Here is a 17,786-nt window from a genome sequence, read left to right as displayed (position 1 = left end):
TGCTGCCCTCCTTAAATTCCGTTTTTATTCTTCAGCCCAAAGCACATGGCATGTCGCACACAAAGTGGTTTTGAATTTCTGTGAACCGCTCAATTCCCACTCTGGGAAAACCTTTGTTTTTACCTTAAAAAACAAAACAAGTATAACAATATCATTATACTTGCTTTTTGGGTCGTGCAACAAAAACCAACTGAAATATGAGCTTTGTTCTTTGGGGTTTATACTTCAGTTTAGTAAATGTCTTTACTTTTCCGAGGTTTTCCAAGTAAGCTACTGTAATCACATTATGCCCTGTTTCAACATGTCGATGGCCTATTGCTTTGTATTCAATGCAGATTATCTTTTTTTTTTTGTAAATGTTTTTAATTTCTTTCCTCAAGGCACCAAGGGTTTGGAGTCCTTTCCGTCATCCTGGCCAACCACGCCATCAAACTACTTACCTCCCTGTTCCAAGACCTCCAGGTGGAAGCCCTTCACCGGGTAAGACCCACCACACAAACCGTGAGTCCTTCTGCATGTTGAAGTGCCCCCCGTGGTTCTGAGTCGTACTGCACGCTGAATATGTTGCTGTGTTGCTGTGAAACTGGGAGTTCAGAGGAAATGAAAATGAAACCTAAGAGTGTCACTGCTGTTGAGGAAAGCGTAACTTAATTTGATAGGTGATCAGGAACGGGAGGCTGCAAAGCATGTGACAGCCATCTGCTGGTCAGTCTGTTGACTTCATGAGTTTCATTTTCTTTACAATATTGTCTGCCTTTTATTTTATAAATTGAGTGATGTATATTGAGGATTCCAAATTAACAAATGTCTCTATGAATAATAATATTGTTTGATCAATCCTAGCCTACAAGTTCAACACAAACGTTTTTCCCCCCACAATGACTTATTTAACACGTGACGTTTCTAATGCACCTGGACGACAGGCCTGGGCCAGCGACGGGCCCCCAGCAGAGCTCAACATCATGGCTCAGAGCACATCCATCCAGAGAGTCCAGAGGCTCATTGACTCTGTGCCGCTGACCAACCTGCTCTTTACCCTGCTCTCAACCTCCTACAAGAAGGTGTGGACTCCTAGCTCACTGCTAGCCCTGGTGTGCCCTATGTCCAAAAGTCTTAAACCTATGCAAAGTGTGTTGATGTCTTCGTTTTTTAGAACAAGTCCGATTTTATCCGTGATTGGGGATAACCTATATGCTCAACACCTTAACTGATGTATGTAACGTACTGATAGTAATATCTTAGTGAAGATAAAAGGTGAAACTATAATAACATTGCTAGTATCAACAGGGTTTTTACAAATTCCATTTTGTCATCATATTTACTTGTTTAGCAGCACTTTTATCCAAAGCGATTTACAAAGACATCTTTGGGGACATCCCATTTTTTAATGAGCAAGCTGATGCTATTCACCTCACTCACTGACACAACCGGGTGTCGATTGTCCTGCAGGCGTGCGTGCTCCAGCGTCAGAGGAAGGGCTCCGTCAGCAGCGACGCAAGCGCCTCCACAGACTCCAACACCTTCTACGAGGACGACTTCAGCAGTACGGAGGAGGACAGCAGCCAAGGTACATTGTACTTTACTGGGGCTCTCACCAGGCCGTAGAATATCAAGTCTCCGCAGATCTAGGATTGGCTTGTTTATTTTTCCGATGTTGTTGATAATGTAATTACTTAATACCCTGCACAAAGAGAACAGATTTCAGTTCATAATTGTAGCAAAAGATTTATGGAATCATATTGTTTTACTGGAAGAAGACCACGTAGCGCTGGTATTTTTTTCATCGCTTTGCATAGGACTGATCGCTCCTCTTTGGGACAAGTTTCCCTTGATTTCAGATTCCTATGTTAATCCATACAATATTGGGGTGTTATTCGCTGTTCACAGCATTCCTTTTTTACTCTTTCTGTTACTCCTCATTGATCACTTGAGAGTAATCATATAAACAACACGTTTCAACAGTTCATGTGAACATTTTGGTGATATTTAGTTTGCTGCCATATTGCTGCGACCGTTTTACATTTTGTGTTGTTGATTAGCACAATTAATACAATTCCATATATTATTTATGCATATTTGTATAAGCTTCATGCTGCTGACGGCATGCCATGACATTCTAGATTTGATTTGGCCATTTGAAATGCACATGCAAAGATGAGTTTGTTCAGCTACTTAAATTGCCACCAACATCACCATTAAAACAATGGACAGGCTGCAGTTAGAAAAAAGCCTACAAAGACACTGGTTTATAGACCTCTATGTATAATCAAGCAGCACCCCTGTGTGTTTGTGTGTTTAACCCCTCAAAGAACTAGCATCAGGTCTGAGTTGTGTACAGGAAGGGTTTAAAAACGTTGTGATCAGTGTCAGATCCTTTTCCTCAATTCAGACCAGTCTAGTATCAGGTCAGTAAAGGTATCCCCCTGAGGCAGCAATTGTAAGTGCCCCCCCCCCCCCCACACATGTCTACATCCGCACACAAAGACCATCCTAGCGCCCACTAATCCAAACTGTGCTGCTTCCGTTGCACGATGCCAGTGTAGTTGACAGTGTTGTGCTGTTTCAGCAGAGAGAAGACAGGAGAACCCAAGTGCAGCTTGTGTCTCAGGTCAGCAGTTCTCTGTCCTCGTGGGGGTGGGTGGGCTTACCCAGACCTTGGTGTCCGCATCACTGTCCTAGACCTAACTTTGTTGATGTTGTTTCTGTTGTCGTTGTATGTCACACAAAACGTAGGCTCTTGAGCTGGGGCTTGTCACCTGTACAACATAACAGAGCCACAGAGGAATGCTTTGTCCAAACCCTCAAACTATCCTAATTAATTGACTTGGGCTAAAGTGTTTGTCTCTGGCTCTGACTAGTGTAAAGGATAATACCAGTGGTGTCGATGGATATAACATCTTGTCTTGTCTTACTGCAAGATTAGATTTAGACTGTACCCCATTCTGACATTCAGAGGTGGGGTATCCCTGCACTTTGCAGTGTCGACGCTTAACATGCATACTGCTTCAGTATCTCCGATATCTTATTGAAATGTGTTTGAGATGGTAATCTATCCGATACTAGTAAACACACTTCTTTGGCTACAGCGGTCATGTTGACGACTGACATTGGAACCCATGGCCGTATACACTGGTATTATCCTTCAACTACAATATGTTCCTGTTATGCTTGTAAGACTAAAGGCTTAGGTTGTATTCACTATGCCCCGCCTTGCCTTCACCCAAAGAGCTATGGTTCTCTTGTTATGCATGCAGATGTGAATATCAACTTAAACTGATATTCCCCATGGGATAACTTTCGCCTAGTGCCCTGTTAGATTCAGATCTTTTAAAAACCAAGTCGTACAAAGTGGAGGTCATCTGATCTATTATGTCCCCTTATTTTACTATTGGGTGTAAGTAACTTGGTACATTGACTGCACATTTGCCAGTGCCAATGACCGCTAATGTTTTGGGCTGTTAATTTAAACCAAAAGTAAAAAGATTTGTAGAATCTTGTAGGTGGAAAGAACAGAATTGGCTGTGAGCTAATATGAGTTAGCAGATGAACATACCGTCTTCTCGGTTGGCAACTACTGTAATTTTCACCCATAACTTTAACATTTTGTTTGAGTATTTAATGCATTTAACAAATCACATTTAGTTGTCATTTTTAAATTTACAACTTAGTTACTATAATTCCTGTTTTCATGGGTCAGCTCAGCGGTATATATGAAGCCGACGGTAGCCATTGCATCGATCACCTTCCTGCATTGCTTTTTGTTTCTTCACTAGTAATGGTGGTCTTCTTGCTTTTGTCCAGCTGCCATCTGCACAACATTTATAGGTGTCCCAATCTAGCTTGAACGATGATACTACCTGCATTTTGATGTCACCTCAGCCACCGAACCAACGCCATGTATTGATTTTGTATTCTTGGCACGTGTGTATACACCACACCGTCCCTGCCTTGAAGCGTAACGCGCTAAACATCCAGTGTGTCCTTCCAGACGATGACAGTGAGCCCATCTTGGGCCTTTGGTTTGAGGAGACGATCTCCCCCTCCAAAGAGAAGGTGGCGCCTCCACCTCCTCCACCACCCCCACCCCTGGAGACCTCTCCCCGTCTGAAGAGCCCCAGCAAGCACAACCCGAGCGAGAACGGCAACATCCTGGCGGGCCGCAAAGACCCAGAGCTGGTGAGCTGCTTGTTTAAATATATTGATTTTACATCAATGTTTTCATTGCATCATTTGTTCCGTGTAATATAGTTGTTTGTGAGTTTTGCATTCCCCCGGTGCATAGTATTTTACTTTTGGAAACAAGGATTGTCCTTCCTTGTCTCCTAGTTCCTCGGCCTTGCCTCCAGCATCCTGAACTTCATCACCACCTCAATGCTCAAGTCCAGGAACAACTTCATCCGCAACTACCTGAGTGTGTCCCTGACGGAGCAGCACATGGCCACGCTGGCCAGCATCATCAAGGACGTGGACAAAGACGTGAAAGGTAGGCAAGGGGGTTGAGGAACCACACAGATGACCTATAGACACAGGACACGATGGTGTCTATTTACAGGGAGGGTAAAATTTTTTTAATTGAGTAGCGTAGTGGAGTTTATCGACATTTCAAGAGGACCGCTGACATGTTATGGACTTTTATTTAAGGTGGGACAGAGAGATGAAAGATCATTAGAGGCGTGAACACATGCAGCTGTAATTCTGTATAAAAAAGTTTTAATGTGTACAACTACATAAGTCGTCCATCTGTGCTGCTGCAAAGTAATAACTAGTAATACCTTCTCTGTAAAATGTATACTTGTCAAAAATGTTATAGTGTTGTATTTTATGAGCAACATCCTAAAGTTGTTGTCCAGTGACGCTCTCGGATGCCGGACACTGTCCACTTTCCTCACTCATAAGGTGCACTGTGTTTCATTTCAGGTTCCTCAGATGAAGTGTTTTCTCTGGCCCTCTACCACTTCAACCACACACTTGTGACCTCAGACCTACCATCTCCAGCCCTGCAGGTAAAGGAAGTGGTCATTTGCTCAGAGTATATCCTAACATTCAATGTTAACGTTAGCGTGCGGCTGCTCCAAAAAGCTGCAGCCGATCTCACTGCTCTACATTTTGCGCATCCCTCGTACAATTCTCAACAAATGCTTCCGGTGTGTGTTTCCCCAGAGCATACTGCTTCAACAGCTGGGGGTGGCCCCGTTCTCGGAGGGCCCCTGGCCTCTGTACATCCACCCCCAGTCCCTTTCGGTGCTCTCCAGGCTGCTCCTGATATGGCAGCACAAAGCCACCCTGCAGGGCGAGCCTGACGTGCCCGAGTGCATCAAAGTCTGGGAACGGTTAGCTACATACTCATTCTATTCCCTTATCATTCATAAAAAAAAAAATCCTCAACCAAATGCAATCTATGTTTACTTGTTATTAGTGGATCTTTTTTGATATATATATTAGAGCTGTCAAGCGATTAAAATATTTAATCGTGATTAATCGCATTAATGTCATAGTTAACTCACGATTAATCACAATTCTTTTTTCTATGCTAAATATCCCTTGATTTCTTTGTCCCATTAATTTTTCGATAACCACATTAGCATATACTGATCAAAACAGGACGATAAAAAAAAAGAGCCTATAGTGCAATTGAACGATGAACCAACAAAGATACTGCCTTGAACATTGCAGTCAGGCTACTGCTTCTTTGTTTTGAGCCAAAGAAAAAAAAAAGATTTGCGTTAATCGCGCGATAAAAAAATTGACGCCGTTAAAATTGGTTTGCGTTAACGTTGTTAATAACGCGTTTAACTGACGGCTCTAATATATATATTTGCTTCCTTGGATTTGTTGTATTTTCTGTGTCCAATATTCCATCTGCCGCCGAACATACACCAAGTAGCTTTGGATGTAGAGTGATTGTAGTGAGGGGCCTCACAACAGTAGTGCAACAATCGTGCTCATCGTGCATCTTCCCCTCCACTCCCCTGACCCCCCCGCAGGTTCCTGGGAACCCTGAAGCAGCACACCATCCAGGGCTCCGTCCCCGGCGACGAGGACCTCAACGTGGAGCACCTGCAGCTGCTGCTGCTCCTCTTCCACAACCTGTCGGAGGGAGGCCGCCACATGGTGCTCACCCTGGTGGCCCAGGCCATCGCCGAGGTGGCCCAGAGCGGTGAGACCCAGCTGAAGGCCGTGCCCCTCAACCTGGCCCGCCTGCTGCTGGTCCTCGACTACATGCTGCACCACTACTCCAAGACACCCGTGTACCTGTTTGAACAGGTAGGAGAGGCGGAAGACCCCCGTCTAGATACACTGGTAGAGGGTTGGCTGAACGCGGCCAGAGTGAGCGGTTCGGTAGTCTTACAAGTCAAACTACACGGAACAGGAAACGACGAGTAACTCCGCTATAGCAGCACGGCTGGATGCTGGATTAGGGGTTTGGTTCCTGCTAGTGGATACCTGCTCTAAGACTGTATCAGGGTATTGTAAGAGCAACACATGGCTATTTATAATATTTTCCAGTCCTATAGATATGAGTATTCTCTACAGATGAGTAATCTCTTCAGGAAATTCAAATAGCTTTAGCTTCTGAATGCTAACAGTGACTATTCTGTTATTTGTATCCACATATTTATCGTTGTTCATGAGGGTAAATCATGATGTCGTTCGTAGGTCCAGTACAACCTCCTGACCCCGCCCTCGTCCGGCCCCGGTTCGCCCCAGGACGGAAGCAAGCGGGGCAGCCTCCCTCTCTACTACGGCTTCAAGGAGGTGGAGGAGAACTGGTCCAAACACTGCTCTGCAGGTAGAGCCCCGGCAGCGCCGTCCCAGCAGCCAGTCCAGAAGCGATTGAGCCAAAGTGTCAGATATAATAAGACGTTGTTGTCGTTGTTGTCTGGTTGCAGATGCGACTCTACAGCCCAAGTTCTACTGCATCCTCTCTCCTGATGCCTCTGAGGACGACCTCAGCCGACTGGACAGCAAGGTGAGACACCGTCTCCAGGAGGTCACAGGTCACACCACCGCTGCTTAGACACGGGTGTTGGGAATTTATGTCGTCGCCGGCATACTGTTCTAAGAGTTATTTACTCTTTGTTCGTTTCTTTCAATATTTTTATGTCATGTCTCATGTTTTATAAATATATTACCATAAACTGTTTTAGTCATGTAGCAGATGCTTTCATCCAAAGCCACTTGCTGTGAATTCATTTGCATGTCATTAGGGAGAAAGTAGCGGTTAGATGTCTTACCTATTCATTGAATTTGAAACAAGGGTGTAAGCACATACCTGTAGACTCGATGTTGTGTTTTCTTCCTAGGTGTTTGAGAAGCTGTTCAACAACGCAGTGAAATACGACGAGCTGTATTCCTCCCTCATCTCTCTGCTGGCGGCCGGCTCTCAGTTCGACACAGCCCGGAGAGAGGAAAACAAAGCCATCACACCCATGGTGAGAGCCCTGACATCACTGTGTCGGTGACACCCTGGTCCACACAAAGTTTACTGAACCGCACTATGGCACAGGGTGAAATTCACGTGACGGTTATTAACAAGTTGTGTTCACATGACACGTGTCACATTTCTTTAACTATACTCTTGCATGTCAAATACTTTTACATACAAATTACACCAGTGCTAATTTTTTTGAACGGTTTTATAAATTTCCCTTTTCACCAAAATGTCTATTTTGGGGTTGAAATAGATATTGCTATCAAGCTCTGTAAAATAAACGGTACCATATTTTGAAATCGTCCACCCTCTGACCTTGAGCTCTGTGTGTTGTCCGGCCCAGGAGGCCTGCTCGCTGCAGTACTACTTCCTGGTCCTGTGGAGGATCCTGGGGGTGCTGCCCCCGTCCAAGGCCTACGTGGAGCAGCTGAAGAGCGGCTGCAGCGACCCCAGCGAGAGCGACATTCTCCACACCCTCCGCTGGTCCTCCCGCCTCCGCGTGCCCACCTACGTCACATGGATCAAGGTCGGTCCGCAGCTGGAGAATAGTAGATGAAACAATAGAAAAGGGCTTTAATACTGGCCTGGGTCAGTAGTTTGCTTATTGGCCTCACCTCAGAGACCTTTTAATGGACACGAATCACGTCAATTGCATAAAAGTGTTTTGCTCTACGGCGGTAGTTCAAAAGGGCTTATTTAATAAAGCGATTGCATGTGTTACAAAACGATGCAAACAAACCTGGTGCAAACCTAAATCCAATAATGAATGGCGATTCAGTAATGTAATACATCCCATTATTTGGGTAAAGTGGTCGACATGTGCATGGAGGTGCTGGACTCGGTGTGTCTGACCTGGTGTCTTGTGTTCGTTGTCTTCAGGATCACTTGGTCAAGCAGGGGATGAAGGCGGACCAGGCCTCCCCCCTGGTTGAGCTGACAGCAGCCAGGTGCAGCACGGTCAAATATGACGTGGAACTGGCGGAGGAATACATCGCAAGACAGGTAACCGTGGGGAAAACATTGCGCACTTTCCCAGCATGTGGCCTCCTAGCATAGGAGTCTCGGTTGATCACATGTCTCTCTCTCGGTCGCGGACAGATCTCTGCGTTCTCCGCCGTGGACCCCAGCGCCATCCTGCCGCTGCACCAGGTGCTCTCCCTGCAGGCCATCTACACCCTGGACGCAGTCATCTCCAAGGTCCAGGTGTCCCTGGACGACCACCTGTCCAAGGTCGCCATGGAGACGGACGCCAACCAGTCCTCCCAGGTCACCAAAAACTTGCTGCCCGCCACCCTTCAGCTCATCGACGTTTACACGGCGTTCACCAGGTGAGCCCCACTGAAACTACGCGCACAAACGTGAAGAAAACCTGGGTTATCTTATTGAGTTTACCTTGGACAATAGGACTGCATAGTGTAAGGTTTCTCTAGAATGAATATCTGATTTAGTATAAATGTGTACGTCAAAGTAACATTCGGTTTCGTAGTGTTCGGAGTCCGGCAACAGTGTACGATTTTACACCGTTCTTTTCTAAATTACGGTATCGTTTTACTTACGGTGACAAAATGGCCTAGCCGCGTTGAGAACACCAAGCAATGTTTAAAGCCACCAGACCGTGATGCGTATTAAGCGGGTGCCGTCTCTTCCCAGGTCTTACCTGCTGATGAGCCTCCCGGAGGAAGGAGACAACAAGCTGACAGACGCCAAGCTCCAGGGTTACGCCGCGGTGCTCTCCATCGGCTCCACCCGCTGCAAGGCCAACACCCTCGGTACGTTTCAGCAGCCACAGCGAGGATGCAGGCCGTTTGCCGGTCACTTAACCCACATCGTCTTAGTGCCTTGGTACGGCTTTACCAAATGCCTGTGTTCGGGTTGTTCTGGTGACTGGGGAAGGAAATGTAAAACAGCTTGAAACGTGCCAACACCTGGAGTGTTCTTCTGCTGATCCTCCGTACTTTGTGTCCTTCCACAGGCAACACTATTATGCAGAACCTGCCGTCGGCTGTGCAGACCCTCTGTGAGACCTGGAACAACATACACACCAATGAGTTCCCCAACATCGGCTCTTGGGTATGTGTTTATGCATTTGCTTGTGTGGTAGGAAAGACATTTGAGTGAATCTCTGTGAAGGTAATTTAAGGATACAAGCATGCAGCTCTCACCCCCTGTGTTTTATTTGGTAGACGTCTGTTTAACTTAAGCCCACTACCCTTCATCACATCTTCTGATGTGATGAAAGGGTCGCAATGCATTTGTTGACTAAAATATATTAAATATATAAGACCATTCCTTAATAATAGTACAATCCATTTCTACCCTGAATGGCTACACTACCGATCTCTTGACCATACTGTTGGTGCCACAGAAAAAATTATTTCATGGGTCATCTTGTAATCGCTCCTCCACAGCGCAATGCCTTCGCCAACGACACCATCCCCTCTGAGAGCTACATCAGCGCCATCCAGGCAGCCCACCTCGGCACACTGAGCTGTCAGTCCCTGGCTCTGGCCCCCTCCCTCAAGCACATCCTGCTGTCCCTGGTGCGCCTCACTGGGGACCTGATTGTGTGAGTGAACTCTTGATCCTGCTCACGGTCAGCCCTGTGTGCTATGGAACAGTAGTCAGTGCTCTTAGTCCACCTTTGTCCATAGTAACTAAAGTAACGATGCTCCTTTGTCGACAAACCCATCTAACATCTTACACTTTTCATATAGAAGGCCAAAGCCTACTTGTACACTTTCCGAGCGATTTGTTTTCACAAACAATTCTTTACTCAAAAACTAAACACAAACCATGCAACATAACTTGTTTATATCTATGCTGTTCCATGTGTTCAATATATATCTTAGGTTATTGTTGTAGCCTCTTCATTCTTTGTAGCTTTCCCCCTGAATGTATGCATCAGGATTAACCCCCTTTTACGTACTGAAATGGCAAATAAAGTTCTGGATCCAATCTTTCAAGTCGCACTGCGCCCTGACACTTACACGGGCAATGTACAAAAGGCACAGTTTAATTTCCCACCCAAGCCTTCTCGGCCTGTAGGAGTGACCTTGACGTGTGGTGGTCTCCGTCCCCCCAGCACGGAGGAGCTGAACCCCGCCCACGTGGAGCGCTCCCTGCTGCCCCTGCTGCTGGAGAGCAGCACGGAGAGCGTGGCCGAGCTCAGCAGCACCTCGCTGGAGCGCATCCTGGGGCCCGCCGAGTCGGACGCCTTCCTGGCCCGCATCTACCAGCGCCTGGTCACCGGCTGCTACAACATCATCGCCCACCACTCCGACCCCAACAGGTACGCTACAACACCATCGCCCACCACTCTGACACCGACCGGAATGGCTTCAGTGTGCTGCCCACATTGGAACTATTCCCCGTTTAATCATTTTCTGGTCACTATTAGTTTATACCTTTTTTATTTTAGCTCACTAAATAAATATGGTTTATAAAATACATTTTTTGTCATATATGTCAAGCAACATATCCAATGCCCCGAAGTTGTAGTTCTAAATTATGTTAAACTATATGCTTTCATCAAGGTCTTTCCTCATGTACTCTTGTTTGTTTGCTCCTGTCCCAGTGGTCTGGATGAGTCTGTGCTGGAAGAATGCCTGCAGTACCTGGAGAAACAGCTGGAGAACAGCCAGGTCCGCAAGGCCATGGAAGAGTTCTTCTCCTTCAGGTATCTTCACAGCACACATCACACAATCCGTAGCACTGTTCACCGCACAGTTCAATAGCCCTCCTTCTCATGCTGTTCCACGGTTGTGTTCCCGCTGACATTTTTCCTGAATGCCATTTTGTGCCACTAGCGGGGAACTCGTCCAAATCATGATGGCGACGGCCAATGAAAACCTGTCCGCCAAGTTCTGCAACCGGGTGCTCAAGTTCTTCACCAAGCTGTTTACGCTCAGTAAGTTTACGTCTGTTGTCAAATGTTTCAACGTAAGGTTATGTTTTCGGCACACATTAATTCATGTTTGTTATAATCGTTGCTTAACCAGAAGTGCGTGGACGTTCGGTTTGATGAGACGGGAAAAAAACATCATTCACACAACTATTTTCTTGATTTTAAAGATACAATAATCCTTTATTAGTCCCACAGTGGGGACATTTGCAGGGTTACAGCAGCAAAGAGGATAGTGCAAAAACAGTAAAGGGCAAACTACAATACGAGAAATACAAATACTTAAGTTGACGGTTTAGAGGCGTGAAGAACCAACCAATACCGCCCGCTGCCTCTGACCATGCTCCACCCCCCCCCCCCCCCCCCCCCCCCAGCGGAGAAGAGCCCCAACCCCAGCCTGCTGGTGCTGTGCGGCTCCCTGGCCCAGCTGGCCTGCGTGGAGCCGGCCCGCCTGCAGGCCTGGCTGACCCGCATGACGGCCACGCCCCCCAAGGACTCGGAGCACCTGGACGTGGTGCAGGAGAACCGGCAGCTGCTGCAGCTGCTCACCACGCACATCGTGCGCGACAACAGCCAGGTGGGCGAGGGCGTGTGCACCGTGCTCCTCAGCACACTCATCCCCATGGCCACGGAGATGCTGGCCACCGGCGACGGCACCGGCTTCCCCGAGCTCATGGTCATCATGGCCACGCTGGCCGGCGCCGGCCAGGGGGCGGGGCATCTGCAGCTGCACCGCGCCGCCACCGATTGGCTGACCAGATGGTGAGAGCAGTGCTGTTATGTTAGACTACAGTCACCTGGGAAACAAGCACATGAGGCTCATAGTGGCTTAAAGGTGACATATTATATAACCAGGTGTGAGAGTGACTAGTCATTACGAGCCGTTTTTAAAATTGGTCTTCGTCTTCACTAATGGGCGTGTCAACCTAGACGTGTGGCTTGTAACGGCTAATCACAATCACACCTGGTGGGATAATATGTCCCCTTTTAAGATGGCTGATTCACATTCATAGTGTATACGCTATTGGAGGGACACACATGGCCTTTTAGGCTAGTGATTGTTGATTGATCCTAAACCTGTTCAGTAAAATATATTCTTGAAACATGATCTTGTATGTTCCTTTGCAGCAAGAAGTACCTGACTCAGAAGGATGTCGTGGAAAAAGTGAGCTCTAATTTGACCCAGGGCAAGGTAAGCGAAGCTGCCATATGCTACTACAACGATAAAGCCATTGTCAAAGCACTGACTCCACGCAGAGCGTCTACGTCACACGTGCGTTCCCTGTCCTACTCCAGCACGCCAGTATGCTGGAGTGCTCCTGCCACATCATCTCCTACCTGGCGGATGTGATGAACGCCCTCAGGCTGACCAGCGGCCAGAGCTCCTCGGCCCTGCTGGTGGACGGCGAGGAGAAGGCCATGGAGGTGGACTCGGACTGGGTGGAGGACCTGGCCGTGGAGGACGACGACTCCCAGGCAGAGGACTCTGTAAGGACCCCCACCCTTTGATACCAGCAGCACAACTGAGCCCGCATTGATTAGCGCTAAACTTGAAGTAGTTGGACGAATCCAAGCTCTAATCAATTACTGTTATGGAAGAAAAACTGATTTAGGCCAGTTGGTTGATCGTTAAAATGCACATCATTCAAAATGTTTGATTAGTCCTATCTCTTCATGTTGAAAAAACAAGAATATAGCCCCTTGTTTCTAATGTCTCCACAACAACGTGCTTGACTCTTAATCTCTTGCTTGACTCTTAATGTTTGTTTGTTTGGCAGGATGAAGACTCTCTTTGCAATAAACTCTGTACCTTCACCATCACACAGAAGGAGTTCATGAACCAGCACTGGTAATAAAGAACTTGACTGCTTTCTGGAGGAATTGCCTTCTTATAAATAATCTTCCACATAACCCTACACCTTTCAATTGACCTTGTAGCCAAGGTGTCTACTATAGAATTGCATTATAATAAATGATGCTATTGGAGGAGAGGCTTCTAATATCTCAACCATTTCAACATTTAAATCCATGCACACAATGTTTTGTGAGGCTCCTTTGTCTCAGTGTGTGTCTTGCTCCCCCCCCCCTCCCCAGGTACCACTGTCACACCTGTAAGATGGTGGACGGGGTGGGCGTGTGCACAGTGTGCGCCAAGGTCTGCCACAAAGACCACGAGATCTCCTACGCCAAGTACGGCTCGTTCTTCTGCGACTGCGGTGCCAAGGAGGATGGCAGCTGCCAGGTGAGACCGAATACCTCAGGTCACCATGGGAAGAGGACAACAGCGGTAACTTTGGCTTGCAAATCCCTTTTACCCCCTCCCCTCCTCCACCTGACATCCATCCTCTCATTTCACCCAGGGTTGGTGTTAGCCTGTGTGTATGTTGGCCTGTGCGTTTGGCTGAAAAGATGGAATGAAAAGGGACCTCATATCCATTTCTGACCCATATTTGTGTTATTCTCTTGTCTCTGCTTGAGAGTTTATGATGAAAAATGTACAGAGAAATGTAAGGCTAAATGAACCATTTCATGTACTGCATGTTGTATACTTTTCTAACTTTAAACCGACTTTTAATCTAGTTTGTCTAGAGATGCTATAGAATATCTCTTGATACTGTTTCCACTGTGATATTGAATTTTGTCTAACATGTTAGTTTTGCATAACGAGTCTTGATGTTGAAGCGTAAACTTGACACAGAACGCAACTTTGTCATCCTTATTTAGTTGATCCTTCCCCCCCCATGCCTCTGTCCTCACTGCTCGGCCCCTCTCTCTGTCCGTCCGTCCCCTCCTCCCTCGGTCCCTCCAGGCTCTGGTGAAGCGGAGCCCCAGCAGCGGCATGGGCTCCACGCTGAAGGAGTCGTCGGCCTTCCAGAGCGAGACGCGCACGCCGGACAGCGCCCTGCGCCACCAGAGCGCCTCCCCCTCCGACAAGAGCAAGGCCTCCTCCGGCGACGGCAAGGGGCTGGACGAGGACCGGCCCAAGAAGAGCAGCGTCTGCCGGAGCATCGAGGGCTGCCAGGAGGAGCTCCTGGCCCAAGTGGTGGGTTCAAAGGAGAAACGTTACAGAACCAGATGTAAAGCTGTTGAGTATTGATGGAGGGTTTAACATGGGGATGGGAGTCATTATCCTGGACTTTGATTTGCTGGATGTAAACATTTGGTTCAGTAGAATGAAAAGAAGAAATTATCACATTTTGACTAATGCAGATTTTTCTAACCCTTTTTAGTTAAAATAACTAATCCAAGCGACTCTGCTCATGCTTCTCCTTCTCTCCTCCTCCTCCAGGTGGGGTCGTCCACAGCAGCGCTGATCCTAGAGATGCTCATCTTCCTCATGGACGCCATCCAGACCAACTTCCAGCAGGCCTCCGCCGTGGGCAGCAGCAGCCGGGCCCAGCAGGCCCTCAACGAGCTGCACACCCAGGACAAGAACGTGTCCATGACCGACCAGCTCATGGTAAACACCCCTCCATGTTCTGCTTGGCTGGAGGGCTCTTGGGGGATTCAAATTCAATTTTATTCGTTAATCTCTTAATCACAGTGGGTCTCAAAGGGCTTAACAAGCCATATATTTATGACAAAAAGAATGATGGCGAAAGCAAGTCTGTCATTTCTGTTTTTATCCTGCTTCTTTGGATGTGACATGGTGGATCCGTGGTTGGCCCTGATGCCTCACAGAATAAAGATCTATGTGTCTAGAAGTGGGTTGTGTAGTGGCTAGAGGTTGGAGCAAGGAAGCCCTTGAGCAAGACCCCTCCCTCCTTCCTCATGACCTTTTTAATTAGTTTTCACCATCGACTCACTAGATATTAGATAGTTTCTAATTCCAGGGCCTGAAGCTCTGTGTCTCCATCCCACTCACCACACCTTCCCTCTGCCTGTGCACAGGTGCCCACCCTGGGGTCCCAGGAGGGCGCCTTCGAGAACGTGCGCATGAACTACAGCGGGGACCAGGGCCAGACCATCCGCCAGCTGATCAGCGCCCATGTGCTGCGTCGCGTGGCCATGTGTGTGCTCTCTTCCCCCCACGGGCGGCGCCAGCACCTGGCCGTCAGCCACGAGAAGGGCAAGGTGTGTATGATTAGCAGGCCAGTGTCGGAGAGGTTTCAGGGAAAGGATGAACAATGAGAACTCTAGTATAAAAGAGAGCTGAACTGGAGGAGGGAAATGCTCCAAAGAAATGGTATACCATGCCTAGTTAAAGTTAGAAACACGGCATTCTTCAGACAACAATCCTTGTTTTCAGTTACTCTGTTGCTTCTAAAAAAATATCCTCCCTCGGAAATAAGCCGACACTATCTTTGCACAACCTTGTTTTTATATTGATGCAGGCAGTTGTTATTTTAAAAGCATGCTGTTCAACACTTAATCACCAGCTTTAATATAACAGCTTTCATACTGGTAAAATGAACTGTTTGTCTCTGTCTGCCTTTCTCTCTCTCTTTCACTCTGTCTGTCTCTCTATCTCCCCTTTCCCTCCTCCAGATCACAGTTCTGCAGCTGTCTGCGCTCCTCAAGCAGGCTGACTCCAGCAAGAGGAAGCTGACCCTGACCCGGCTGGCCTCCGCCCCGGTCCCCTTCACCGTGCTCAGCCTCACAGGGAACCCCTGCAACGAGGACTACCTGGCTGTGTGCGGCCTCAAGGTCAGCTGACAGCCAATGACTCTCCACGATTGGTTGGGTCAAATGAAGCGTTTATCTGTGTGTAGAAATGCAGTGCAATGTTTTATCAAATAAAAAATAATGGAAAAAAGCCACATAAAAGCCACTCTTCAGTGGGTTTCCATATCCGCTGTTAAGTCAACGCCAATTTGCAGTCGAATTCCACCTACGTTCCTTTGCACTTTGATTCTACTGAGTCAGACCCAGTGATCCGCTGTCTCCCCCGCTCTGCCCAGGACTGCCACGTGCTGACGTTCAGCAGTACCGGCTCTGTGTCGGACCACCTGGTCCTCCACCCACAGCTGGCCACCGGTAACTTCATCATCAAGGCCATCTGGCTGCCGGGCTCCCAGACGGAGCTTGCCATCATCACCGCCGACTTCGTCAAGGTACCTCCTGTTGCTGATCCCGTGTGTCTGAAACACGGCATGGTATTTCTCTACAGTACGCATCCTAAGAGCAACATGACGACCCCATGCCTGCTACTTAATGACATGTACCTGAATTCACCGTTGAGTCGATTTGGACAAAGGCGCCTTAATTAAAAAAATGTCAAAGCATGAACAATTTCTGCCGTCCTCCCATGTGAAATGTACAATGAATGTCGTTTTAACGGGTATTACCGTCCCTCCCCTGTTCAGATCTACGACCTGTCGTCGGACGCCCTCAGTCCCATGTACTACTTCCTGCTGCCCAGCTCCAAGATCCGCGACGCCACCTTCCTCTTCAACGAGGAGGGCAAGAACATCATCGCCATCATGTCGTCGGCGGGCTACATGTACACCCAGGTGATGGAGGAGTCCAGCAGCGCCCAGCACGGCCCCTTCTACGTCACCAACGTTCTGGAGATCAGCCACGATGACCTCAAGGTACGCCACCGCCGCTCTGATGCACCTTTATCCCCAACATGGCACAGTTGCCCTTCTGGTTCGCGCACCTCATTTTGAATAAACCAAAAAATAGCATAATGCCGTGCTCTACCAACTGAGCCACATGGTTAAAATCTGGAGGATTGTTACCTTGTTCTAACCTGGTGTATGAGTTTTGAAACCCTGTGATTTCCTTAATAAACTGAATTTGTACTTTGTTTTTGCTCGCTCCATCACCAGGACACCAACGGGCAGGTGGCGGGCGGCGGCGTGTCTGTGTACTACTCCCACGTGCTGCAGATGCTGTTCTTCAGCTACAGCCAGGGCAAGTCCTTCGCTGCCACCGTGAGCCGCAGCACCACGGAGGTCCAGAGGCTCTTCACCATCAACATCAAAGGGTAACCACCCGGCGACGGCTCTGGTTATAGTAGTGAAATGTATACAGTGGATATGTGTCTGTGGAGGAACCCAGTAGTTAAAGTACTTTAATCCCTTTTTTAAATGTCGTCAATATTCAATCCGATATTTGTCTTTTATTTAGAAAATATATTTAATTCACGATCTGGAATCTTTTTACTAATAACTCGTTTTCGTATTTTAAAGTATTTAATCCTGATCCTCTTATTCCTTCTCAGCACATATTTCTCCCCTAGCACCATCACAATGCTCTCCTCTTGGTCTTCCTCCTCTTCCAGGTCCAACGGGGGGAGCAGCAAGGTGTCCCCGGCCCTGTGCCAGTGGTCCGAGGTGATGAACCACCCGGGGCTGGTGTGCTGCGTGCAGCAGACCACCGGCATCCCTCTGGTGATCATGGTGAAGCCGGACACCTTCCTCATCCAGGAGATCAAGACCCTGCCGGCCAAGGCCAAGGTGAGAGAGGGCCCCCCATGACACCACTTATCACATTGCAACCGCATAT

The 17,786-nt window shown here is 47.8% G+C and overlaps 1 protein-coding gene across 16 annotated transcripts in view; it reads left to right on the top strand.

Moving 5' to 3' along the window:
• The window catches only part of ubr4 (ubiquitin protein ligase E3 component n-recognin 4), a 58,432-nt gene that overhangs the window by 8,797 nt on the left and 31,849 nt on the right, over positions 1–17,786 (top strand). For 8 of the 16 annotated variants that reach the window (XM_060051147.1, XM_060051129.1, XM_060051118.1 and 5 more), the window contains exons 12-45: positions 381–501; positions 924–1,061; positions 1,450–1,567; positions 2,567–2,608; positions 3,989–4,176; positions 4,327–4,483; positions 4,918–5,003; positions 5,161–5,330; positions 5,985–6,264; positions 6,658–6,790; positions 6,891–6,970; positions 7,305–7,433; positions 7,776–7,958; positions 8,312–8,434; positions 8,531–8,760; positions 9,083–9,201; positions 9,405–9,502; positions 9,841–9,998; positions 10,515–10,721; positions 11,007–11,108; positions 11,239–11,339; positions 11,708–12,095; positions 12,462–12,525; positions 12,630–12,821; positions 13,112–13,182; positions 13,428–13,620; positions 14,143–14,376; positions 14,623–14,793; positions 15,225–15,407; positions 15,822–15,980; positions 16,235–16,387; positions 16,640–16,867; positions 17,108–17,265; positions 17,563–17,737. In XM_060051147.1, the coding sequence (XP_059907130.1) occupies positions 381–501; positions 924–1,061; positions 1,450–1,567; positions 2,567–2,608; positions 3,989–4,176; positions 4,327–4,483; positions 4,918–5,003; positions 5,161–5,330; positions 5,985–6,264; positions 6,658–6,790; positions 6,891–6,970; positions 7,305–7,433; positions 7,776–7,958; positions 8,312–8,434; positions 8,531–8,760; positions 9,083–9,201; positions 9,405–9,502; positions 9,841–9,998; positions 10,515–10,721; positions 11,007–11,108; positions 11,239–11,339; positions 11,708–12,095; positions 12,462–12,525; positions 12,630–12,821; positions 13,112–13,182; positions 13,428–13,620; positions 14,143–14,376; positions 14,623–14,793; positions 15,225–15,407; positions 15,822–15,980; positions 16,235–16,387; positions 16,640–16,867; positions 17,108–17,265; positions 17,563–17,737 (5,332 nt within the window). The remainder of the gene's footprint in view (positions 1–380; positions 502–923; positions 1,062–1,449; positions 1,568–2,566; positions 2,609–3,988; positions 4,177–4,326; positions 4,484–4,917; positions 5,004–5,160; positions 5,331–5,984; positions 6,265–6,657; positions 6,791–6,890; positions 6,971–7,304; positions 7,434–7,775; positions 7,959–8,311; positions 8,435–8,530; positions 8,761–9,082; positions 9,202–9,404; positions 9,503–9,840; positions 9,999–10,514; positions 10,722–11,006; positions 11,109–11,238; positions 11,340–11,707; positions 12,096–12,461; positions 12,526–12,629; positions 12,822–13,111; positions 13,183–13,427; positions 13,621–14,142; positions 14,377–14,622; positions 14,794–15,224; positions 15,408–15,821; positions 15,981–16,234; positions 16,388–16,639; positions 16,868–17,107; positions 17,266–17,562; positions 17,738–17,786) is intronic. The other 8 variants (XM_060051111.1, XM_060051110.1, XM_060051184.1 and 5 more) reach the window with 5 other exon arrangements.

This window comes from Gadus macrocephalus, chromosome 1 (genome assembly GCF_031168955.1).
Source record: "Gadus macrocephalus chromosome 1, ASM3116895v1".
NCBI lineage: Eukaryota > Metazoa > Chordata > Actinopteri > Gadiformes > Gadidae > Gadus > Gadus macrocephalus.
This window is presented reverse-complemented; position numbering and strand designations above follow the sequence as displayed.